The sequence below is a fragment of the Myxine glutinosa genome, chromosome 1 (assembly GCF_964187855.1).
Source record: "Myxine glutinosa chromosome 1, kmMyxGlut1.1, whole genome shotgun sequence".
NCBI classification, from domain to species: Eukaryota; Metazoa; Chordata; class Myxini; order Myxiniformes; family Myxinidae; genus Myxine; species Myxine glutinosa.
Genome location: NC_136261.1, coordinates 336,343,983 through 336,371,081, shown reverse-complemented (window position 1 = coordinate 336,371,081; position 27,099 = coordinate 336,343,983). Strand labels below are relative to the sequence as shown.

At 44.9% G+C, this 27,099-nt stretch overlaps 1 protein-coding gene across 1 annotated transcript in view; it reads left to right on the top strand.

Annotated features, from left to right (window-relative positions):
* The window catches only part of LMO3 (LIM domain only 3), a 174,191-nt gene that overhangs the window by 9,792 nt on the left and 137,300 nt on the right, over positions 1-27,099 (top strand). Inside the window, exon 2 of the mRNA XM_068102580.2 lies at positions 923-1,136. Within this exon, the coding sequence (XP_067958681.1) occupies positions 923-1,136 (214 nt within the window). The remainder of the gene's footprint in view (positions 1-922; positions 1,137-27,099) is intronic.

Below are 27,099 nucleotides of genomic sequence, written 5' to 3'. Positions count from 1 at the left end.
AGGTTGCTTTGATATCGTGCACACCCTTTTAGTCATTTATCCACGACACCCAAGTATGATGCAAGAGATTGCTTTGATATTGCACACACCCTTTTATTCATTTATCCACTACAACCAAGTACGATGCATGAAGTTGCTTTGATATTGCGCACACCCTTTTAGTCATTTATCCACGACACCCAAGTACGATGCAAGAGGTTGCTTTGATATTGCGCACGCCCTTTTAGTAATTTATCCACTACACCCGAGTACGATGCAAGTGGTTGCTTTGATATTGTGCACACCCTTTTGGTCATTTATCCATTACACCCAAGTACGATGCAAGAGGTTGGTTTGATATTGCGCACACCCTTTTATTCATCCATTGCTACTCTTGACATCTTCAATGACATCAATTTGGACGATATGTTTGCCTCTTTGAAGCTTTGCACAATTCGAAGTAAAACTATTGGGCTTTGCACGTAATTATTCCCAAGTTCTTGTCAGATTGGCCGGTGGATGTTTTTGGCCCAAGCCCTTCCCGAACCGGCTGGCCAGGCCTGATGCACAACTGAGTAGTTGAGGCGGGAATTTGTAATTTGTTCTGGGTGGTGGCGATAGCTCGCCGACTCGTCACGAAGGCCAGTTTAACATCCATCTGAAGGATGGCACACACACTGATGAATCATTCCACCTGTGCGACACTGGGACGACAGTTTATAGCTGGGTCGAGATTGGAACCCAGGCTGGACAGCTTGGAGGTGAGTGTGCCTACCTCTGCTCTCGAGTCTAGAGTAGACCATCCTTCCAGCCTGCTTTTTATCTCATCACAAGGTGGTGATAACACTTCCCATTAAATGATGCATTCTGAACTAGGAAGTCAAGTCTGGTGCTCTGGACGTACAGGACTGAGCTTGATGTTCAGTTTGCCATGCTTTCACAGCTGTCCAGATGCTCTCGGTCCAGCCAGACGGGAAGCCCAAGGGCTGCGCGGGCTGCAATCGCAAGATCAAGGACCGCTACCTCCTCAAGGCATTAGACAAGTACTGGCATGAGGACTGCCTCAAGTGTGCGTGCTGTGATTGTCGCCTCGGAGAGGTTGGGTCGACGCTCTACACCCGTGCCAACCTCATCCTTTGCCGGCGTGATTACCTCCGGTATGTAGGCTACGGTGGTGGCATCTGCGTGTCTGTCCCACATCGGTCGCCTCTGCTTCTCACCAGGTCTAGCTTGGTTATGACTCGTTTTTTTTTGAATTGTGAAGGTCTCGTGCGACGGTTACAGTCGACGGAAGGTCTTGTCATGCATGGACAATCAGGACACCCGACCTTGATTCAAAATTAATCTTGCCAAAGCACCTGGCCAAGATTTATCATTCGTCAGGTACAAGGTGGATTGTCAGAGGCAAAGAGGGGGCGAGTTATCGCCAGAACTTTCGCCACTGGCTGTATCAGCAGCTCAGTGGGTTTGCAACTACCAGGCTGAATTCGGAATCGAATCCCGTTACGTTTTGTATTCGCAAAGGCCAAACCACTTTGAGACAATAAATTGATCGGTCTTATCCTCTAAGTAAAAGTTCGACACCGGTTGAGGTTGTGTTAAGGTTGTGTAAAGGAAATTTATTATTTATTTATTTGTATGCAGCCTGTGGCTGTTTGGCTGCATCATTTTCTGTGGGTGCAGCTGTGTCAGTGATGCGGTGCTCCATTACCAGCCAGCTGGTACTCATTTTGCTGACCTCATCAGGATGGCAGGCTGAGGTGAACCGCCTGGTGTTAATTCAACGGCTCAGCATAGGCTTGAACTCAAGACTCCAGGATCTTAACTCAAGACTCTAGGATCTTAACTCAAGACTCTAGGATCTTAACTCAAGACTCTAGGATCTTAACTCAAGACTCTAGGATCTTAACTCAAGACTCTAGGATCTTAACTCAAGACTCTAGGATCTTAACTCAAGACTCTAGGATCTTAACTCAAGACCCGAGGATATTAACTCAAGACTCTATGATCTTAACTCAAGACTCTAGGATCTTAACTCAAGGCTTCAGGATCTTAACTCAAGACTCTAGGATCTTAACTCAAGACTCTAGGATCTTAACTCAAGACTCGAGCCCGAGGATCTTAACTCAAGACTCTAGGATCTTAACTCAAGACCCGAGGATATTAACTCAAGACCCGAGGATATTAACTCAAGACCCTAGGATCTTAACTCAAGACTCTATGATCTTAACTCAAGACTCTAGGATCTTAACTCAAGGCTTTAGGATCTTAACTCAAGACTCTAGGATCTTAACTCAAGACTCTAGGATCTTAACTCAAGACTCGAATCCGAGGATCTTAACTCAAGACTCTGGGATCTTAACTCAATACTCTAGGATCTTAACTCAAAATTCGAGGATCTTAACTCAAGATCCTAGGATATTAATTCAAGACCCAAGGATCTTTACTCGAGACCCTAGGATATTAACTCAAGACCCTAGGATCTTAAATCAAGACCCCAGGATATTAACTCAAGACCCTAGGATATTAAATCAAGACCCTAGGATCTTAACTCAATACCCTAGGATCTTAACTCAAGACCCGAGGATATTAACTCAAGACCCTAGGATATTAACTCAAGACCCTAGGATCTTAACTCAAGACGCAAGGATCTTAACTCAAGACCCTAAGATATTAACTCAAGATCCTAGGATCTTAACTTAAGACCCTAGCATATTAACTCGAGACCCTAGGATATTAACTCAAGACCCTAGGATATTAACTCGAGACCCTAGGATATTAACTCGAGACCCTAGGATATTAACTCAAGACCCTAGGATATTAACTCAAGACCCTAGGATATTAACTCAAGACCCCAGGATATTAACTCAAGACCCTAGGATATTAACTCAAGACCCTAGGATATTAACTCAAGACCCTAGGATATTAACTCAAGACCCTAGGATATTAACTCAAGACCCTAGGATATTAACTCAAGACACTACGATATTAACTCAAGACCCTAGGATCTTAACTCAATACCCGAGGATCTTAACTCAAGACCCTAGGATCCTAACCCACCCACCTTAACCATTAAGCCAACACCAGGCTTGCAGAGAATTATAAAGGGTTCCTACTATAAGACTGTGTGCTGAGGCTCCTGAATTCACCCTCGTGCTCCCGAACTTAACGTTGCTTAAATATGCTGCAGATTTTGTTTTCAATAAAATATACCACTGCTCCTAAATCATTGCAACTGCATAGTTATACATATAATTATATAAAATTGATTTTCCTGGTTATATATATATATAAATATAATTATGTAAAATTCCAAGTTCCTACTAAGAGTAGGCGAGCTATCGCCAGAATCCCGATCAAATTCCATGTTGATACTAAGAGTAGGAAAGCTATTGCCAGCATCCTGATCAAATTCCATGTTGATACTAAGAGTAGGCAAGCTATTGCCAGCATCCTGATCAAATTCCATGTTGATACTAAGAGTAGGCAAGCTATCGCCAGAATCCTGATCAAATTCCAGGTTGATACTAAGAGTAGGTGAGCTATTGCCAGAATCGTGATCAAATTCCATGTCGATACTAAGAGTAGGTGAGCTATTGCCAGAATCGTGATCAAATTCCATGTTGATACTAAGAGTAGGCGAACTATCGCCAGAATCGTGATCAAATTCCATGTTGATACTAAGAGTAGGCGAGCTATTGCCAGAATCGTGATCAAATTCCATGTTGATACTAAGAGTAGGCGAGTTATTGCCAGAATCCTGATCAAATTCCAAGTTCCTGCTAAGAGTAGGAAAGCTATTGCCAGCATCCTGATCAAATTCCATGTTGATACTAAGAGTAGGCAAGCTATCGCCAGAATCCTGATCAAATTCCATGTTGATACTAAGAGTAGGTGAGCTATTGCCAGAATCGTGATCAAATTCCATGTTGATACTAAGAGTAGGTGAGCTATTGCCAGAATCGTGATCAAATTCCATGTTGATACTAAGAGTAGGTGAGCTATTGCCAGAATCCTGATCAAATTCCATGTTGATACTAAGAGTAGGCGAGCTATTGCCAGAATCCTGATCAAATTCCATGTTGATACTAAGAGTAGGCGAGCTATTGCCAGAATCGTGATCAAATTCCATGTTGATACTAAGAGTAGGTGAGCTATTGCCAGAATCGTGATCAAATTCCATGTTGATACTAAGAGTAGGCGAGCTATTGCCAGAATCCTGATCAAATTCCATGTTGATACGAAGAGTAGGTGAGCTATTGCCAGAATCCTGATCAAATTCCATGTTGATACTAAGAGTAGGCAAGCTATCGCCAGAATCGTGATCAAATTCCATGTTGATACTAAGAGTAGGCAAGCTATCGCCAGAATCGTGATCAAATTCCATGTTGATACTAAGAGTAGGCAAGCTATCGCCAGAATCGTGATCAAATTCCATGTTGATACTAAGAGTAGGCAAGCTATCGCCAGAATCGTGATCAAATTCCATGTTGATACTAAGAGTAGGCAAGCTATCGCCAGAATCGTGATCAAATTCCATGTTGATACTAAGAGTAGGTGAGCTATTGCCAGAATCGTGATCAAATTCCATGTTGATACTAAGAGTAGGTGAGCTATTGCCAGAATCCTGATCAAATTCCATGTTGATACTAAGAGTAGGTGAGCTATTGCCAGAATCGTGATCAAATTCCATGTTGATACTAAGAGTAGGCGAGCTATTGCCAGAATCCTGATCAAATTCCATGTTGATACTAAGAGTAGGCGAGCTATTGCCAGAATCGTGATCAAATTCCATGTTGATACTAAGAGTAGGTGAGCTATTGCCAGAATCGTGATCAAATTCCATGTTGATACTAAGAGTAGGCGAGCTATTGCCAGAATCCTGATCAAATTCCATGTTGATACGAAGAGTAGGTGAGCTATTGCCAGAATCCTGATCAAATTCCATGTTGATACTAAGAGTAGGCAAGCTATCGCCAGAATCCTGATCAAATTCCATGTTGATACTAAGAGTAGGCGAGCTATTGTCAGAATCCTGATCAAATTCCATGTTGATACTAAGAGTAGGCGAACTATCGCCAGAATCCTGATCAAATTCCAGGTTGATACTAAGAGTAGGCGAGCTATCGCCAGAATCCTGATCAAATTCCAAGTTCATACTAAGAGTAGGCGAACTATCGCCAGAATCCTGATCAAATTCCAAGTTCATACTAAGAGTAGGCGAGCTATCGCCAGAATCCTGATCAAATTCCAAGTTCCTGCTAAGAGTAGGTAAGCTATCGCCGGCATCCTGACCAAATTCCAAGTTGCTGTCCCGACTTTCTGTGTTGGAGTGGCGACCCGACCCGCATTGTAACCACAGCCAAGAAACTGCTTCGACAACACCGACGCTCCTGCTCATGATCATCAGTGATGATAAACTCCACTCAAGTGGGCTCATCAAATGTACCATTGTGTCCTTGTGGCTCAAACAAGAGCATCCATGAGTAACTCCAAGTTTTCGCAGGCATTGTGCCGATTTCTGCCGAGTACAAAACGTTTAATGCTGCTTTCACATGTGCTCAGTGAGTCAGACTCGTCCTTACATCACACTCCGCTCACCGAGAGCAGCACGGGCTCTCCGAGTCCCCTGATATCGCTTCGGGCATGGAATGCCAGTTGCCCTGTCGAAGAGTTTATTCTCATCATTTCAAAATATGCCCTTGGGAGACAAAGCACTCCCATTTGATTTGGCCTCACGCTTGCATTTTCATGGGAAACATTGTAAAATTGCTTTGGTGAATTGATTACAATGTTTGTAGTGAGCTTGGTACTCCACATCCCGATTCCAGAAGTTACTGATGCTGTGCATGAAATGCATTATTCCAAAATTTATTATATAGTACAGTTACCGTTTATCACTTCATATTGAGTTATCAATACTTGCAAAATCGAAAATTTTTCAAGTATATTGGTCGGTTGCGTTTGTGGTTCTGTCTGTATGTCTGTCTGTCTGTCTGTGTCTGTCTGTCTGTCACCGGCCTACAGGTCACAATTTTCACCCGATCTTCACGAAACTTCACCAAATGGTAGAGTTGGTCAAAAGCAAGAAGCCTATTGTTTTTGGGGTCAAAAGGTCAAAAGGTCAACACAGGCCAAAGTTCACCAACTTTGTTAAATTTCTAAAATCCTCAATTTTCATCCGATTGATTTGAAATTTGAAGAGGACTTGCATATCTGGTCACTGAATTGAACCACCAAGTATTTTTGAGATCAACATAGGCCGAATTTCTAAAATCCTCAATTTTCATCCGATTGCCTTGAAATTTGAAGAGGACTTGCATATCTGGTCACTGAATTTTAACCACCAAGTAATTTTGAGGTCAACATAGGCCAAAAGGTCAACATAGGCCAAATTTCTAAAATCCTCAATTTTCATCAAATTGACTTGAAATTTGAAGATGACTTGCATATCTGGTCACTGAATTCAACCACCAAGTATTTTTGAGGTCAACATAGGCAAAAAGGTCAACATAGGCCACATTTCTAAAATCCTCAATTTTCATCCAATTGACTTGAAATTTGAAGAGGCCTTGCATATCTGGTCACTGAATTTTAACCACCAGGTATATTTGAGGTCAAAATAGGCCTAAAGGTCAACATAAGCCACATTTCTAAAATCCTTACTTTTCATCCAATTGACTTGAAATTTGAAAAGGACTTGCATATCTGGTCACTAAATTCAACCACCAAGCATTTTTGAGGTCAACATAGGCCAAATTTCTAAAATCCTCAATTTTCATCCTATTGACTTGAAATTTGAAGAGGACTTGCATATCTGGTCACTGAGTTCAACCACCAGCTTTTTTTGAGGTCAACATAGGCCAAAAGGTCAACATAGGCCAAGTTTCAAAAATGCTCAATTTTCATCCGATTGACTTGAAAATTGAACAGCATTTGCAAATTGAGTCACTAAATAGGGAAACTAACTATTTTTGAGGTCAAAGGTCAACTCAAGGTCAAACTTCTAAAATCATCATTTTTCATCTGAAAAATCGTCACTTTTCATCCTGTTGACCCAAGCTTTGATCAAGATCATCAATTTTTATCTTGATGGAATGGACAATTTGCTGTATCAATTGAAAACTTTTGGGGGAGGGGGGGCGGATTCTGCAAGTATCGTGCTCCGCATGACGTCTTCTTGTTTATTTATTAATTATTATATAGTACAGTTACCATTTATCACTTGATATTGCGTTATCATTTATTTATTTACTTGTATTATTTATTTATTTATTATTATATAGTACAGTTACCGTTTATCACTTCATATTGAGTTATTATTTATTTATTTACTTGTATTATTTATTTCTGAATTATTATTTTTAATTTTTTAATTTTATTTAATGATATATTTTTATATTTTATTTAGTTTATTTATTTTTAGCTCATCTGGAACGTGGGGAGCTTATGGGATTGTGATCAAACTTGGCTAAAATGATCAATGGTATATTGCAACTCAAGTTTGTTCACAGCATTTAAAAAAATTGGGGTCTAAAGGGGTCTACAGGGGGTCAACATTGGCCTAGGTTTGACTCCCCCCAAAATAGGTATTTGCTTACTTCTCAGAAACTACAAACGCAATTTCGATGAAACTTGACCACAACCATCATGACCTGTGATGTTGGCAAATTTCGTCCACGGCAAAAAAAAAAAAAACAGCCCTGATAGGGTTTACGGGGGGGGGGGGGGGGGGGGGAGGAAGGTTGCCCCCAAAATAGGTATTTTATTTTGTTTGTTTAAACTTATGATAATGTTAGTATGATTCCTCATGTTGCCCTGTCTCCTAGCAACCATTGAAATTTGTTTAAAATACCGTGATAATTTCAAAAACACCAATAGTTGGTGTAGTATACTGCTTTATTCTACCAAGTGAGTGCCCAGGGGTATTGCCGATATTTTAAAACTTTTACACGTTTCATTTTTACCTGACAAAACTAGCACAGCACCCAGTAGAGCGCACACCTCAGCCAGGGTGAACAATTTACGTTTTGTATTCCACTGATAGGCCGGATCTTGATCCGGATCTGAACCAAAATCGAATTGGGTTGCTTTTATCACATACCCAACTCTTCCACCAAGTTTATCATAATCTGTCCACAAATTTTTGAGATATCATGTTGTGTATCATGTTTGCCCTGTCTGCCATCTCTTAATGGTGAAGAATCACTTTTGATAATCCCTGCATACAAATTAAACCTGTGCATATCCAAATGTTTTTCCTAAACGTGTAGAAGGTCCCTTCGTTAATTGTGTACACGTGTAAACGTTAAAATCTACCAAGTCAATAAGCCTCATCATCTTGAACGTGTACATCCCCTCTCCCCCAACCCGCCCAAAAAAGCATTTAGTCTAAGGTAAGTCAAATATTCCTCGAAGAGTAATTACTTCACATAAAACAACAACAACCGGTTTGACAGCGGAAATAAATGTAGTAATTCCGTTTCATTTTTTTTGCACCTTTAACTGACGAATTCATCCGTTGTGAGAAAGAGTAAAGAATAACTTGCTGAGAATGAGTAAAAATGCATAAATAACAAGAAAGAGCAGAGATTGCAGACCCTCGCCAGGACGTTTTTCGTGGTTAAGGCTTTTGTGTTAAAATAAATATGGCGGCCGAACCACGTGACCGATGACGTCATTTTTTTCACCACCAATTTATCCATAGATAACGCTCAAGTAATTTAATTTTGATCGGATGAAGTTTTGTACTTGTCGAATTATGACGTCAAAATGGAGGAACATATGACATCATCATTAACATATGTTATTCCCCATGGAGAGTTCTTTACAGTGAGCCATGTCTCAATTTTTTTTCTATGCAGCGCTTTCGGAGATATAGAGGTGCAAAGTTTTTCGGTTTTTCCAAGCTGGCGTCCATACCACGTGACCTATGACGTGATAATTATCATAAAAAAATTATACAGGTGGAGGTGCACATATGGTGAAAATTTCCTGTCAATCGGACCAACGGTTGCAGAGAAAATCATATTTATTCTGTGCGGAAAAACAAACAAACAAACAAACAAATGAAAAATCGTTCAGAGACCGAGGACTTGCCGGAATGTACTTTTTTATCGGCCATTTTGGACAAATATGGCGGCCGAACCACGTGACCAATGACATCATCATTATTTGTTTTCTAAACTAATTTATTCCTAGATTATGCTCAAGAAATTTCATCTTTATCGGATGAAGTTTTGTACTTGTCGAATTATGACGTCATAGTGGAGGTACCTATGACATCATCATTAACATATTTTATTCCACATGGAGAGTTCTTTACAATGAGCCATGTCTCAATTTTTTATATTCAGCACTTTCGGAGATATAGAGGTGCAAATTTTTTCCGTTTTTACAAGATGGCGGCCGAACCACGTGACCGATGACGTCATTTTTTTTTTTCTCCACCAGTTTATGCTGACATGGCACTCAAGAAATTGCATCTTGATTGGATGAAGTTTTGTACTTGTCAAATTATGACGTCATAATGGAGGCCTTGGGCCGAGAGAGTTAAAAATTGGGCACAGTCTATTCCAGGGCAAGACAAATATGTTTGTAAAGTTTGGCGATTCTATGTGCAACGATGTAGACGTAGTACTGCGCACAGACAGACAGACAGACAGATAAAAAGACAGACAGATAAACAGACAGACAGATAAACAGACAGACAGATAAACAGACAGATAAACAGACAGACAGATAAACAGACAGATAAACAGACAGACAGATAAACAGACAGACAGATAAACAGACAGATAAACAGACAGACAGACAGACAGATTAAAAATCGGTCAGCGACTGAAGATTTGCTGGAATGTACTTTTTATTGGCCATTTTGGGCAAATATGGTGGCCGAACCACGTGACTAATGACGTCATCATTATTTGTTTTCAAAACTAATTTATTCCTTGATGATGCTCAAGAAATTTCATCTTGATCGGATGAAGTTTTGTACTTGTCGAATTATCAATTTATGATGTCATAATGGAGGCCTTGGGCCGAGAGAGTTAAAAATTGGGCACAGTCTATTCCAGGGCAAGACAAATATGTGTGTAAAGTTTGGCGATTCTACGTGAAACGGTGTAGACGTAGTACTGCGAACAAACAGACAAACAGACAGAGACAAACCAACCGATCAACATACTTGCCGCAATCTTTCCGGCAAGTAACAAACAAACAGACAAACAGACCCAAATGCAATACCCTCTCCTCTAGCGAGGGTAACAAGAATGACCGCACTATGGCCACAACCTGCGACAAAATCTGGTAACGGGTCGTTTGGGAAATGCGCGTTTAAAGCACTCCTAAAAGATGAACAGCGCGATTGGCAAACACACATTTAATGCGCCATTAAAACATCTCCTCGACATCTCATCCATGTCATCATCCACCACGATTACATCAGAATGAGCTGATTTGTCACACGGTCACAGATCTTTTAACTCCAATATAGGGCCGTTCAAAAATTACGATTTATGACAAAATAATTAAAATATATATTTTGGGAGGTGCGTACCAGCGGGCTTGATTAAACCTTACTAATAATTTTTATTCAACATATGATTAGATTTTTCGGGTCCCTCATTGTGAGTAACACTCGACCCAAACAAAGCCAATTGAAATCTGACGCAACAAACCATGGCAGTGTGTAATCATCAGAGGCCTACAGGCCTGATGTCTTAGGCCCATCAGAAAAAAGATGGCGGCCATATGATTTCATTTGGATGCCATGGTGGGTGGAGTCGAGTAACAAATGTTGTTGGGATCTGGTAGCTGTAAAACCAATGGGTGCACATTTCAAAAATCGACCCCTCCCCAACAAGAACCATAACAACAACAGCACCAACAACAGTACCAACAACAACAACAATGTGGAGCTCTTGCAGACCTGGATAGGTCATAAGTAAAAAGTTAACTGACCTATTTTTTTTAGAAAGCAGCATAGTAGATGTGTGCTTATTATTATACAGCGCTCGTCTTGCTAGACCAGCATGCCGGACGACTTTATTTCATATTTCCTTTCGTCTCCATTCAAAAGACATTAATTTTCTATTTAAGTCAAAGTAACTTGACAGCAAAGGTTAATGAATGCAGCCACCAATACGTATCATATCTGTTTAAACAAATTGTCCACAAACAACATGGCAGCGATTATATATTTATATATATATATATATATATATATATATATATATATATTGTTACTGTCCGCGGATTAGATGTTATTTTACCGAGCGGAGGTATAACCGCGGCCGAACAGTTGTTCCCCACTAGACCCGATTCACCCAACGTTGGCCGTATCGCGCCACAGCTACTCAATCTGGAAAACTCTAAAGCGACCGAATGCAAAGAGGAAGAAGACGTACAGAAGAGTAACTGGATTTATTACTATTTACACACATAAGCAAAAAGAGCAGTCACGATTATGTACAGGGACATGAGACGCAGGTGACACAGTGAATTCCTTATACAAGCTTAATTACCTACCCAGGACAGAACAAACAAAGACGACTCACACGGGGAATTGCAGAGTGGATTGGCTGGAAGGAGGTGTGTGGCTGGAGGGGGAGGACGGCACGGAGCTGGCTGGAGCTTGATCCCGCACGGGACGTCGGGCTGGACCTCAACGGCCGCTGATGCCACCGGGCCTGTCGTGTGCACGGGATCACGGGTCGGATCACGGGTCGGATCACGGGTCGGATCACGGTCGGAGCCGACGCGCTGGTGGGGGGTCTGGCGTGACGGGTTCTCTCCTCTCTCTTTCTTTTGTCCAACCACTCTTTCTCCAACGCAACCCCTCAACGCAACCACTGACCACCCCTGGCGACCAACTCAGCTCTTGTCATGGACCTCTCTACGCGCTCAGCTCAGCCTTTCTCTCACTTCTCTCCAGCTCATCTGCTTGTCTCCTCTCTTGGACTCATCTCTTTTCAGACTCATCTCCTTGTCTCAGTAAAAGTGCATCTCTGGTGGGGGCGTCTCTCATGGGTTATATATAGCCCCACCCTTGAACCTTTGCGAACCTCCCCGATCGCTCTTCCTCCGCCCTCTCAAACCAAACCCCTCGTGCTCGGTTGGTTGTTCGGGGCTGGCTCACTCCTCCCCTCTTATGACGAGGTGGAGACACGCCTTTCTTCCTCAACCCTGCCTCGTGGCCAATGGTGGTTGAAGAAAACCGCCCAAAATGCAGTTGGCCATTGAAATGAAATGAAAGGGGATCTACTCTTATTTCACTTGGTGCAATGGAGTCTTTAAATTAATGGGAGACACAGCCTTACCCTAAGACACATAATAAGATATAAGCTACTGAACAAGGGTTTTATCGGGTCCTGCAATGTGGTGTTTATGGAATAACTACCGAGACGCCCTTTGACCTTCACACTACAGAGGTATTTACAAGGAATCATTACATTTTACAGAGGATGATATATACAACAATTTACTATACAATACAACACAATAAAAAAACACAATCCTCATATCCGCAACAATATATATGTTGTTGGGGTTTTGAGAACCCCGCACTTAGTAAATTGTTGTAAATATACCCTTTGTAAATAATTCTCTGTGTAAATACCTCCATTTCATTGTTAAGGTCAAAGGTCATCCCCTAGTTCATGAACAACACGTAGCGAACCATAGGCCCTCTTCGTAGTTATTTCGTTATTATGTGTTTCAGGTAAGGCTGTGTTTCCAATAGTTGAATCTGCGTTGCATTAATCAAATCAGATAGGTCCCTTTCGTTCCCTTCAAAAGTGGTGCGAGTGGTTTGCTATACCCACAAGATGCCATTGCCATGTGTTCCATCTCGGAGGAGAAGGGGGAGGAGCCAACAGAACGGGCATGGCACGTCGTCGTCATCAGAGGTGGAGTCAGCCAGCCCTGACCGGCCAACCAGCACCGCGGTGAGCCAACCGGTAGGCGTGTTCTCAGAGCTGGCGGCTTGATACGGCCGACAGCAATAAAAGCAACTGCGAGGGACTGCTTGAGAGAGATGCGTGAGGAGGTTCAAGAGAGACGCGTGAGGAGGTTCATGAGAGAGGATGGAGAGAGGAGCACCGAGCAGCTTTTTGAGCACGAGCATCGTTAGGGTGCAAGAGTCGGTGCGCTAGGATCGCCAAGACAGCGGCAACATAAACCGTGCTGCCTGCCGGGTTTTCGCCGCTGAAACCATATACGTGGGGCCGCCGCCGGCACCTTGTTTTCCAGCCCGGAGCGTGGATTTGAGGTGGACCACGCCCTTTTTATCTTTACACTACGGAGGTATTTACAAGGAATCATGACATTTACAAAGGGTGATCTTTACAACAATTTACACTACAACAACAAAAAAAAAAAACCATTCTCATATCCACAACAATATATATATATAGAGGTGGGCGCGATTCGGAAAATTTAAAGTCCGCTTACCGCTTATCCGCTCTGCCAGCCCGTGTAGTCCGATTCGCTTATCCGCTTCAGCGGCCGAAAATCTTAGGCCGCTTACCGGTTATCCGCTTATCCGCTTCGATTCGATTTTTTAAAAGCGCTTCGACGTTTTTAAAGCGATTTTTGACGTTTCTAAAGGGAATTTAATGCTTTTTAAGCCTAAATAGCCATTTCTAACTACTACAAAGACAAACAAAGCTTTTAAGATCAAAAATATACATTTTTATTTCAATAAAATTTTATTCAAAATTTATTGAAATAAAGTTTTCCACTGGACTCTACTCTACTCTACAGTTAATTTAAATATAATTTTAATATATGCAAGTTACATTAAAGAAAAATCAATTTGCCCGTCCTTTCTTTGACAAGAGAGTCTACTAGTCAACAGACAAGCAGTCTGTTGACTAGTCCTCGTCTTCCAACTCCACCTTGTGGGCCTTCTTGAGGATTTGGAGGTTGCCCTTCATGAAGACGAGGGCCTCGAAGTTCGGTGCAGGCAGACCTCTTAGGCCTGAGGATGTCCGATCCGTAGCTGAACACGCGCTCGACCGAGGCAGAGCTCGGGAGCAGCGTGTTATGCCTGAGAAATAGAGTTACCCAAGCATCACGGAACTCGAGCGGGAAGAGATTGGGCGAGAGCCCCGGGTTCCCCCTCAGCGGCTTCCTCGACCAGTTGTTGACCTCTTCCCTGATCTTCTCCTCGAGGTTCTCCTCCTGCTGCCCCTCCTCCATGGCGAACAGGTAGTCCGTACTGCTCGAGCCGGGCTGGGGTCCCTGCTGGGGGGCAGGGTCCAGGTGCGAGCTGAGGGGTCAGGGCGCAGATCTCCTGACTGTCCTCCACGTCCCCCATCATGTTGACCGCTGGGTTGTGGATGTCGCTGTGCTGGGACTGCTGGTTTGCGTCACTCGTGTGCCTGTCCCTGGCACTGCCGCTGGGCTGGAGAGTCAGAAATCTCTCCATCTTGACGTTATTGCCACTCTAGCGTCCAATAAAATATTCAGTTTTCACTTATTATTCACTTAAATAAATATTCACAATTCTAGAGTAACGGCTCAGGCTAACAGCTGATTTGGCGAATCGCGATGCGCTTTAATTTTTCGGTAGTCCGCTTACGCTTATCCGCTTCGGTTTCCGGGGGTTGTTCCGATTCGCTTATCCGCTTCGAAAACGTTAGTCCGCTGCAGCAGATAAGCGGATAAGCGGACTTTCGAAGCGGACCGCCCACCTTTGTATATATACACTACCGGTCAAAAGTTTTAGAACACCAACATTTTTCCAGTTTTTATTGAAATTTACGCAGTTTAACGTGTCAATGTACTCTGAAATTAAGCATTGAACAAATAAACAATTGGAGATAAAAAAAGAAATCATAGAATCATTGCAAAGAAATTGCAAAGAAAGCCAAGGTGTCAGTGAGTACAGTTTCGTACACCTTCAAAAGGCACTTGGAAACTGGAGGAAACTCTGACAGGAAGAGGTCTGGCAGACCCAAAGCCACAACAGAATCAGAAGACAGGTTTCTGAGAGTCAACAGCTTGCGAGATAGGCGGCTCACAGGACAACAGCCATAAGCACAGCTTAACACTGGCCGAAGTAAGCAAGTCTCAGTTTCAACTGTAAAGAGAGGACTTCGAGCTGCAGGTTTGACAGGTCGAGTGGCAGTAAGAATGCCATTGCTTATATGGCAAAATAAGAAAAAGAGGCTTGCCTTGGCCATGAAGCACCGCCAGTGGACTACTGAAGTCTGGAAGAATGTCTTATGGGCCGATGAATCAAAATTTGAAATCTTTGGTTCATCACGCAGGGTTTTTGTACGCCGTTGAGTCGGCGAAAGGATTATTCCTCAGTGTGTGACACCAACTGTCAAACATGGAGGAGGAAGCGTGATGGTCTGGGGCTCTTTTGCTGGATCCAGAGTCGGCGACTTGCACAGAGTGACTGGCACCCTGAACAAAAAGGGCTACCACAGCATTTTGCTGCGCCATGCAATTCCCTCTGGTGTACGCCAAGTTGGTCAGGGGTTAATCCTTCAGCAAGTTAATGACCCTAAACACACCTCCAGGCTATGTCAAAACTACCTTCGAGGAAAATAACAAGATGGTAAGCTTCAAATCATGGAATGGCCAGCACAGTCTCCAGACTTAAACCCCATCGAGCTGGTTTGGGATGAACTGGACAGAAGGGTGAAAGCAAAGCAACCTCCAAGTGCAACACATTTGTGGGAAATTCTGCAACAGTGTTGGGAAGAACTTCCCGAACAATATTTGATTTCCATTGCAGAAAGAATGCCACAAGTGTGTTCGGCGGTTATATCTGCAAAAGGTGGCTACTTTGCCGAGGCAAAATTTTAAATTAAATTTTGTTAAACAAAATGATTCTATGATTTTATTTTTATCTCCAATTGTTTATTTGTTCTATGCTGAATCTCAGAGTACATTGAGACATTAAACTGCGTAAATTTCAAAAAAACTGGAAAAATTGAGGTGTGCTAAAACTTTTCACCGGTAGTGTATATATATATTTATATATATATATACATATATTGTTGCGCATCTCGAACGTCGGCTCTCCCCTTGTCAAGGGGGCTGGGGGGGTTCACCCCCTTGTCCTTTTATCTGGCCGACGCGAGTCCTGGAAGTTATACGCTCCTTCCGGTCGGTATTAGGTAGGGTTATTTGTCAACTTAGTCCTAATACCTAATTACTAACACCAACCACGAAGCAGGGAAATAACTCCCGCCCGAACCACGGCATTAGTGGACACGCCGAGGGAAGCGAGCCGCGATTCGGGCCGTTAGCAAGGACTAAACCCGATTATGGCGGTTCCGATCGTGCCACGTTTACCCAATGGAGAAAAGACTGATGCGATCGGATGGAGAGGAAACCAAGAAAATAGGAAGAACAAAGCAATTTATTAGCAATTTACAAGAAGGAGAAGAGGAAACGAAAGAAATGTACAGATAGGAAGAGGAAGAAGAAGCACACAGGGCAGCCTTAAACAGTCTTACTCTATTCCCAAGACAAACGGGCGCCCGTCTCAGACACTCACACGGGGATTGTAGATGGTAGGGTGGAACAGGTTTAGGGTCCGGCGATGGCGTCCACCTCGTCCGGTCCCCGACTTGTACCGAGCAGATGGATAAAGAACAGCAAGCAGGCTCCACGTGGCGTTGGCGCGAGCGGACAATTATAAAGCGGGGCGAATGGTAGGGCTGGGCTCTGGCAGTTACATTGGCGGCTGCGTATGTAATCAGAATAGGCGCTAATAATGCGTGTTTCTCATACGAGTCCTTTCACAACCAATGCTTCTCATAAGTCCTCTCACAAAGCGCGTTTCCAACCAGTCCTTCACAACCAATGCTTCTCATAAGTCCTTTCAATGCGCTCTCTCCCGGTAAGTCCTGTAAAAGGGCTTTGCATTCGCGCTTTTATAACTCAAGCAGCGGTCGCTCCCCGAGCCCCAAAGCTACGCCTGTCGGCGATGTCACTTCAGCCCTGGTTGGCTGGTGAGGGCTTACCGGCTCCGCCTTTGACGGCTGGGTGACGTGGCCACACCTTCTTCCTGGTGCTCCGCCCCCTTTTTCCGGGCCTCACCTCGTAGCTTATGGCGGCATTAAGCGAGCTTACGGGCAGCTAAGGCTGCTGCTGCTGGCCAAGGAGCGTACCAAATTGGGAGGGCCATGGGGCAAAGACAGGAGGGCGCGCTTAATGGCGTCGCTTGGAGAGGGAGGCTGCCAAAATGGATGGAATGGGGCCTACTCCTTATTTGTTTGACACAACACAGATTCAACTATTGGAAACATGGCCTTATCTATACACATACTAATGAAATAACTGAAGTCCTATGGTGACCTATGTGGTGCTTGTGGCCTATCTATGTGGTGCTACCTTTAACCTTTAATGATGTCATATTTACAAGAGTGTGGGTTCTCAAAACCGCAACACTGCACCTCTCCTTTTGCCAGGCTCGTTCCGAACCGAAACATCAGGACTATCTTTTACCTCTACATGTGACACTTAGGTGTAGTTTCCCTCTACATTTAACCTACTACCCTGAGTGTGACAGTTTTAACACTAGATATGTCCACCCTGCTGCGTTGCGCCCTACCTAACTAACTCATGCCCACAATTAACCGAATTACGGAATGGTTTTCAAACTACACATAGAGCCGGTGGAGAGCATTATTTGCAAGACACTACTAATTATTTACACTGCAACCCAGCACCTGTCTTTTGTGGGAAAAAGCAGAGATAATTTTTGAAAAGAGGAAATGCCATTGCAATGCACTGCACCGATACACCATACACCCATATGCACCCAATAAATGCACCCTAAAGCACGATATAAAAAAATGCACAAAAAGCACCAAAAATGCACAAAACAAACATTTTAAAACTAGCCGAAACCCGTGGAACATCCATGGAAGGGAGGATGTGGTGTATGGATAGAGTGTACCATTATGGATGGCATAGGGGATTTGCTTGTCCGAGTAAGAGTTAGGAAGAAAGATGAGAATGAAGAGTGGGTATATGAACAACGATCGCCGACACCGGCACAAATGCATGCTCTGGATTGTCCACTTAGTGGACGGCTTGCTTTCGCCTTTGCCTGTCCAATCAGCGGACGGCTTGCTTCGCCTTCGCCCAGCAGACGCCAATATGATGGCGTCGTAAGATGGCGTCGTGTCGGCAGTTAATCGGATGCTTTTGGGCCCCAACGTCGGCTAATTCAGATTTTTCGAGTATGGCTGTACGTGATAAACAAAGAGTGCGGTTCATAGATCGTGAATCCATTAGTGCCGTGGGCATCGGGTCACTGGGTGCGGCGTAAAAGGGATAACAAAGTCGAGTCCTTACGCTATTATTATATAGATAATAAATGATTTCTTCTGGTGCTTCTCTGCTGTGCCGATGTATCCTGGCTTGATCTTCTTACTTGCTGTTCTTTAATTAATAAAAAAGGGCACAAACTGTGTCCGCTTTTTTATTCATGGCCAGCAGAGCCAACTTAGGTGTTCCACCTGCATGGCATTGATGCCACTTAAAAACAGTGGTCCGCAAGCCAGATACTGCTGGCAGCAATGATCTGTCCCAGCAATGGCGCCAGGCCACAGACGTGTGGTCCATAGGTGCAAGGCCACAGAACGTGTGGTCCATAGGGTGTATCAGTGCAGGCAGGCATGCAGGCAGCAAGGGTGCAGGCAGCAAAATTCAGGGCTCCTGCACACTCCCCTCGGCCAAAAGACCATGGTCCATGAGTCGGGAAGGAAGACAAAGCAGAGATTAGCGGGGGGCAAGGGCACAAGGGTACACGTAATCACAAGGCAATGCAACATGAAGGGCGCGGGAGAGCGAGCTGAGAAGGCTCGTCCCTACTCGTTCGTCACCCCCAATGTCAGCCTACACTACCCTTGCCCTTCCCCGTATTTACACAATTTACAAATCCGTCTCTACCCGTCTTGTCTTTCCCATCCCCTTTAATTCCAAATTCGTCACCAATCCCTCCCAAGAAGGAAGGGATGGAATAAACCAATGTCTTACCCACGTCAAGATGCGTCTTACATTCCCAATCGTTTACAAAACCTGGTGTGGAGTCCTATCACCTCGGTGAGTGCATGCGGATGGTGCGAAGGGACTTTCTCCTAACTATCTTCTAAATGACATTAACACAGTTAAACTACTGGGGTCTTGCCCTGCCAATCCATTGGCCATCATTACACTATGCGGTTCTAGAAACCAATTCCCATTGACCATCCCTGTGGTGCTCACCAATTTGGGGTCTCACTCCCCCGATTTTTCTATACTGTGCCCTCGCACAATTTCGGGGCTGGGTCGTGTGGCTCTCCTAGGAGGTCCTACTTACCTGTGCACCTCCGCCACTGAACATCGCCACCCGAGCTTGCCTAGCTCCTCACTACTACCTAACTGGGGAAGGCCCTCCCTGGCACCCCTCGATGCGCTCTCTGGCATTGGGCTACCCGGGTCCTCTCCTAGGATCCTCAGGCCCTGCTGCACACTACTGAACTGAACACTAACTGGCTCCCAGAGCCTACCTGCGGCCTCACCTGGCCGACAGACTACCAGTGGTGGAGTGCTCAATAACCACACGTACTAACAGGCTCACACGCCCAGCCATTCCATACACTTATGCACCCATCCAAGCAGTTCTTTGCTACTACACGCACCACAGATGCCAATATCCAACCAATTTACCTACTCCCTCTACCTAATTTTAAACTACCCTCCCCGGGTACTCGTGAAGGGGTCCATCCTTCCCCCATCCACTCCTTCGCACCATTTACTCCACACCATTTATTCCACACACCTGTTTCCATCCACCCCAAATCTCCACTTGCATCCGATGCAAGTCATTCACTCAACACCATTACACTCATCCACAATACCCTCACAATACATCACTTCTCCAAACCATTGCCTCATTCGCTCAGATTTTCCCATGCTCCATTTCCTCATTTCAACATGCTCACCAGCAAGACTCTCATTCAATTCCTCATTTAATAAACTACACCACAAACACACTGCATCATTTAACTATCTCCTTCCCTCTAACCTAGTGCTTTCCCTGTCATCCCTTATACTAAGCACTCCCTTGTCATTACCATCCATCTAATCTCGCTACGTCCCCACTACTTGTACAATGTCACTACTTAAATCTCGGTCACCTATGGTCATCTCTAGATCCCTAACCATTATCCAAGCCCTCCCTGGCTAGTTCTCACTGCCAAACCCCATAAAACTACTGCTCCTTTGCCCCCAAAAGATGTGAGGTGAATGGTAAAGATACCATTCGCCATCACTACTGCCATTACTACTAGTCCACTCACTACGAGCCTCTCGTGGGGGAATACATTGTCATTTCAGCTCGGCTTCGCAACGCCGAGCAATGCATACTGGTGGCCTGTCTCCTGTAGGTTGGGTCCGTCCGGCATTTTCGATTCTGGGGAGGAGGCATACTCGGGCCGAGGCTCCAGGGTCCATTTTGGCGCAGAGCCTCTCGGTCTCCAGCCCGATAACCCAACCTCCCCCGGTCGGAGCACCCCTTCGCCAGGGGGCGAAGGTCCGACCTGGCCTTTCTCCCCCAGAATCGTGCCGGTCGCCGCTACGACACGGCACCGACCATACAGGGCAGAGCCCGGCCCGAATCGTGCACGGCGCTCCTTGCAAAAGCGCCGCGGCAACGATCCCCGCTGGCCCCCACAGCACACAAAGAATACCACACCCAGAGAGCTCGCGTCGGCTATACGTCGGCCTAAGCGCTGCCCCGGTCAGCGTCAATGCTCGAATCGCATTTTCACATCTACACCTTGCGACCCTTTCTTTACTCACACAACGTGGCGCTCCAGCACCTCGCGTACATCCCATACACTCCGTCATTGCACTCGCTTGTGCATACTCCTTTCTTACACCATCTCGCTCAGATTCTTGCGCATTCATTCTACTCGCACACTCCCTCATCACAGACTCCTCTCGTGCACTCTCCCCTGTTACGTACTCCATAACCGCCACACGCCACAGGCATGCACTCTTGCATCGACCCACTCAGCGCACACCTACCCACGGGTGTGCAATCTCCTGCTGCACACCCAATCACGCGCTCTGGTGTGCATCCCCACACACTCTCCACAGCCAACTCACATTCTGTGTCGCACTCTTTCTCACACATACACTCCATTGTGCATTCTCCCTCGCTTTCACACTCTGTCATGCATCCTTCCTCGCACTCTGTAATACACTCGCGCTCCGGCGCCGTCCGCACACGCGCGCCATTCCCTCTCATACAGTGCACCACGGACCTCCTACGAGCGCCCGGGTGACGCCGGGGTCCCAAGCGCGCGAAAAATCCTTTTGCACCAAACCTTTTCGCGCCATATACAGCCCGGCTTACCTTCGGGATCCTCTTCTCCACACGCACCTGCAAATCTTTATTGGAATTAGGCCGCACGACATCATGATGCGAACACGGACTTTGGGCATATTCCATTTCTTCCTCCCGCGAGTGCTTTTCTCAGTCCGCCGTCTCTTGAATTCCTATTTCCATTATAATTAATTCATTTTCCTTTCCCCCGATGACCGCTGGCGCTAATAAAAGAAAATTTTCCAATTCAGCGGCCGTCGGCTTTTCGATTCCCCGAGTCGCGATTTCTATACCAGTCCACGTATCTGCGCTTTGCTCAGCCTCGCTTAACCCGTGCTCCTCAAGCCGCGCTACCACGTCGCATACCGATGTGCCTTTCCCACTTGACCTGTGGTCTATGTCTTTCCCCATCGGTCCTATCTGGCCACCCACTCTGTTTCCAAACCCCATTAACCTGTCCTTCACTCCTTCCATTTGGTTCTCCTGGGTGGCCATCCTGTTTTCCAACCCCGTTAACCCATCCTTCATTTCCTTAATTTGGCAACCCACGTCCTCCAATTGGCCCCCTAATTTGCTCTCTAATCCCCCAATTTGACTTCCCAAACACTCCCCCATTCTGTTTTCCATTCGCTCCAACTGTTCTCCCATCTTGTCAATACTGTCGTTCTTTTTTTTGTATTTCCACCATGAATTGTGCCATGAAGGCTTGCATGTTGGCCACCCCCATTTGTGCAGCGGACGCGGCCCTCGTCGCCATGTGCGAGGCGCCGCCATTTTGTTCGCCTGCATCCCCCACTGCCGCACCTTCTTCACTTTCCTCCTCCATTCCTCCCAATTGTCTCATTTCTTCCTGGGGGTCCTGGGTTGATTCTAATTCCTCCTCATCTACCCCCACCGGCATCCGATCGCCTTGGCTATCCATGGCACGATTCAAAATTGAGATGTTAATACAAATTTCGGCCGCTCGTAATTTTGTCCAAAATATAAAAAATTTGGTTCGGGTCCAAATCCCACTCCCCGAAACCAATTGTTGCGTATCTCGAACGTCGGCTCTCCCCTTATCAAGGGGGGGTTAATCCCCTTGTCCTTTTATCTGGCCGACGCGAGTCCTGGAAGTTATACGCTCCTTCCGGTCGGTATTAGGAAGGGTTATTGGTCAACTTAGTCCTAATACCTAATTACTAACACCGACCGCCAAGCAGGGAAATAACTCCCGCCCGAACCAGGGCGTTGGTGGACACGCCGAGTGAAGCGAGCCGCGATTCGGGCTGTTAACAAGGACTAAACCCGATTATGGCAGTTCCAATCGTGCCACGTTTACCCAATGGAGAAAAGACTGATGCGATCGGATGGAGAGGAAACCAAGAAAATAGGAAGAAAAAGCAATTTATTTACAAGAAGGAGAAGAGGAAACGAAAGAAATGTACAGGTAGGAAGAGGAAGAAGAAGCATGCAGGGCAGCCTTAAACAGTCTTACTCTATTCCCCAGACAAACGGGCCCGTCTCAGGCACTCACACGGGGATTGTAGATGGTAGGGTGGAACAGGTTGAGGGTCCGGCGATGGCGTCCACCTCGTCCGGTCCCCGACTCGTACCGAGCAGATGGATGAAGAACAGCAAGCAGGCTCCACGTGGCATTGGTGTGAGCAGACAATTATAATGCGGGGCGAATGGTAGGGCTGGGCTCTGGCAGTTACATTGGCGGCTGCGTATGTAATCAGAATAGGCGCTAATAATGCGTGTTTCTCATACGAGTCCTTTCACAACCAATGCTTCTCATAAGTCCTCTCACAAAGCGCGTTTCCAACCAGTCCTTTCACAACCAATGCTTCTCATAAGTCCTTTCAATGCGCTCTCTCCCCGTAAGTCCTGTAAAAGGGCTTTGCGTTCGCGCTTTTATAACTCAAGCAGCGATCGTTCCGCGAGCCCCAAAGCCACGCCTGTCGGCGATGTCACTTCAGCCCTGGTTGGCTGGTGAGGGCTTACCGGCTCCGCCTTTGACGGCTGGATGACGTGGCCACACCTTTTTCCCGGCGCTCCACCCCCTTTTTCCGGGCCTCACCTCGTGGCTTATGGCGGCGTTGAGTGAGCTTACGGGCAGCTAAGGCTGCTGCTGCTGGCCGAGGAGCGTACCAAATTGGGAGGGCCATGGGGCACAGACAGGAGGGCGCGCTTAATGGCGTCGCTTGGAGAGGGAGGCTGCCAAAATGGATGGAATGGGGCCTACTCCTTATTTGATTGACACAACGCAGATTCAACTTTTGGAAACATGGCCTTATCTATACACATATTAATGAAATAACTGAAGTCCTATGGTGACCTACGTGTTGCTTGTGGCCTATCTATAGGGTGCTACCTTTAATCTTTAATGATGTCATATTTACAATAGTGTGGGTTCTCAAAACCGCAACAATATATATATATATATATATATATATATATATATATATATATATATATATATATATATATATATATATATATATATATATATATACAGGGGGCTGCAAAAGTAGGTATACAGTAATGAAAAACAAAACGTGCGCACAAAACGTATTTTATGGATTATACAAGCATATCAATAATAACATATCAATAATAAACATATCCATAATAAACATATTAATCCCTCAAATGTTCAAACTGTTTGCCCCCGGCATTCACACACTCCACTAGTTGAGTGTGGACACCCATGCACACTCTGGCACAAAGGTCTTTATCAGCATCAATTTCCTGCAGGCCTCCCGTATGAACTGAATCATGGCATCAACAGAACGTGGCTTGCGTGCGAAAACCCTGTCTTTTACACATCCCCAGAAAAAGAAGTCCATAGGGGTGAGATCCGGCGAACGTGGTGGCCAGTCAACCGCTCCCCGACGTCCAATCCACCTGTTGGGAAATTCTTTGTCAAGTAGCGCATGCACAGTGAGTGCGAAGTGCGGTGGTGCCCCATCCTGCTGAAAGTAGAAGTCGTCCTGCTGCTGTTGTTCGCGTACCTGTGGTATGATTGTATCCGTCAGCATGTTCAGATACACGTGTTGATCGACAGTCCTGTGCAGAATGATAGGTCCAACGACACCTTTGCAGGACAGGCCAGCCCACACTGTCACCCCAGGTTGATTGAGCTGTTGCTCAATCGTGACTTTAGGGTTTTCAGTTGCGTAGTACACACAATTGTGCCGATTAACGGCAGCCGATAGATTAAAGTTTGCTTCATCGGACCACACGATTTTGCGCAGAATGCTGTCACCCTCTCGTTCCTCGTTCAGGATGGCTTTGCAAAATTGTAAATGCCGATCCGAGTCATCCTCTAATAAACCATGTATCAATCGTGGCACGTACATTTTCAGTCCTGCACGGTGCATCAAACGACCCAACGATCTGCGTTCAATACCCAATTCAGATGACGCCCTGTTTTTCGATTTCTGAGGGCTCTGGGTAAATGCCAGGGCGACTTGCATTGCATTCTCTGGCGTTGTCACGGTGACTGGTCGACCACTCTTCGGCGAGTTGTGGATAGACCCTCTCAAATTTGTCACGTATCTGGTAAATCGTGAGCCTCATTGGTGGAGGCGTTGCAAATGTTTCTCGCCACTGCTCTCGCACACGTTCACTATTCTGTCTTCCAGTACTGTTTCAAAATCCATTTGCGCTCCTCGTCCGTTGAATTACCAGCCACCGTTAAATTTCCACTTTACCTGCAAATAAATAGATGTATTTTAGAAAAAATTCCGAGAATAAAAATATTTAAAATGATAATAATGATTTTAATGAATTCTAGTATTAAATGAATCCTAGCACCACTATTATAATACTGGTAATACTGGTATAATCCTTACTCTATACCTACTTTTGCAGCCCCCTGTATATATATATATATATATATATATATATATATATATATATATATATATATATATATATTTCCTGGCGCTATATATATATATATATATATATATATATATATATATATATATATATATATATATATATATACAAATTATTGCCCACTCCTTCATGCAGAATTCTTTCAGCTGTGCGATGTTTGAGGGGTTTCTTGCATGCACAGCTCGTTTCAAATCCCCCCACAACATCTCGATGGGATTTAGATCCGGGCTTTGACTTGGCCATTCCAGAACCCTCCATGTCTTACTTTTCAGCCATTCCTTGGTGGATGTACTGGTATGTTTGGGGTCATTGTCATGTTGCAAGGTCTACCTTCAGTTGAGCTTCAACTTTCCGACAGATGGCCTCACATTATCCTCAAGCACCCTCTTGTACAATGAAGAATTCATAGTGGATTATATGATGGTGAGCTGCCCAGGCCCTGATGCAGCAAAGCTGCCCCCAAACCATAATATTTCCACCACCATGCTTTACAGTTGGTACCAGGTTCTTGTGGTCAAATGCTGGCTTTGGTTTTCGCCAAACATGTCTTCTGGTACTGTGGCCAAATAGCTCTACCTTTGACTCATCTGTCCAGAGCACATTGTTCCAGAAGTGCTGGTCTTTGCCTCTGTGTTCATTGGCAAACTTTAGTCTTGCCTGATGTTCTTTCTGGACAGCAAAGGTTTCCTCCTGGCACACCTCCTATGAATGAATGAATGAATGAATGAATGATCGTTTTAAGGCCATTTTCCCCGCTAGAGTGTGGGTTAGCCTTGCGGGCCCCATGACAATCATGGTTCCCTGTTTGAGGCAATGTTTTTATGGCCGGATGCCCTTCCTGACGCCAACCCTTAGTCACGCTCTTACGATGCACAGGGATACGGTGCACCTAATTCTAAATCGGGGTACACACCGTGATCATTCATCCCAGCAAGCTGGTACTCAATTTGCCGACCTCGGAAGGATGACAGGCTGAGTCAACCACCCTGGCGTTAATTCAGCGATCGACCGGGATTCGAACCCAGGATCCTAGGATCCCAAGCCGGCACCCTAACCGCTAAGCCAACACCAGGCCCAGGTGATGTAATCAAAGGTAAAGTGGTCTCAGCACACGATGGATAATGGCCACACATCTCGCTCCAGACTCGCCAGAAAGTGAATTTGACGGACTTTTTCTGATGAAGAATCCTGATAGTAAAAATCATAAATAAATAAAAAAACTATCAGCAGCAAAACTATCTTCGAGATGATGTAGCAGGTCATGTGGGTAATCAAATCGCCATTTTTTTGGTGGGTGGGGCCAATCGAGCACAAGAGGACACGAAAATACAATACCACCTTCCTTCCAATCTTTTTTTTTTTTTTTTTCAAAAACTTTGACTTTTCTAAACAACTAAAACTTTTCAAACTCTTTCAAAAACTCCTTTTTTCGGGGTGTACTTACTACCTCCTACGTAGATCAAATTTGTGCAGCCTCTTTCTAATGGTATACTCGTGCACTTTGACATCAACAGTGGCAAGAGCTACCTGTAGGTCCCGGCATGACATTTTGGGGTTCTTAGAGACTTCTTTCAGCATCTTGCGGTCTGCTCTCGGGCTGAACTTGCTGTGGCGGCCTGGCCTGAACAAGTTGGCAGTTGTTTAGAATCTTCTCCACTTGTAGATGATCTTCCGGGCAGTCGAATGATTGATTTCAAATTGTTTGGAGATCTTTTTAAATCCCTTCCCAGGCTCGGAGGCATTTATAACCTTCTTTCTGAAGGCCTCAGAGAGCTCTTTTGATCTAGGCATGGTGACGCCACACACTTCAACAACAAAGAGCAAACCAAACTAAATGTCTGAGGTTTAAATAAGACAGGTTCCTCCAAGATCCTCTCTAACGATGC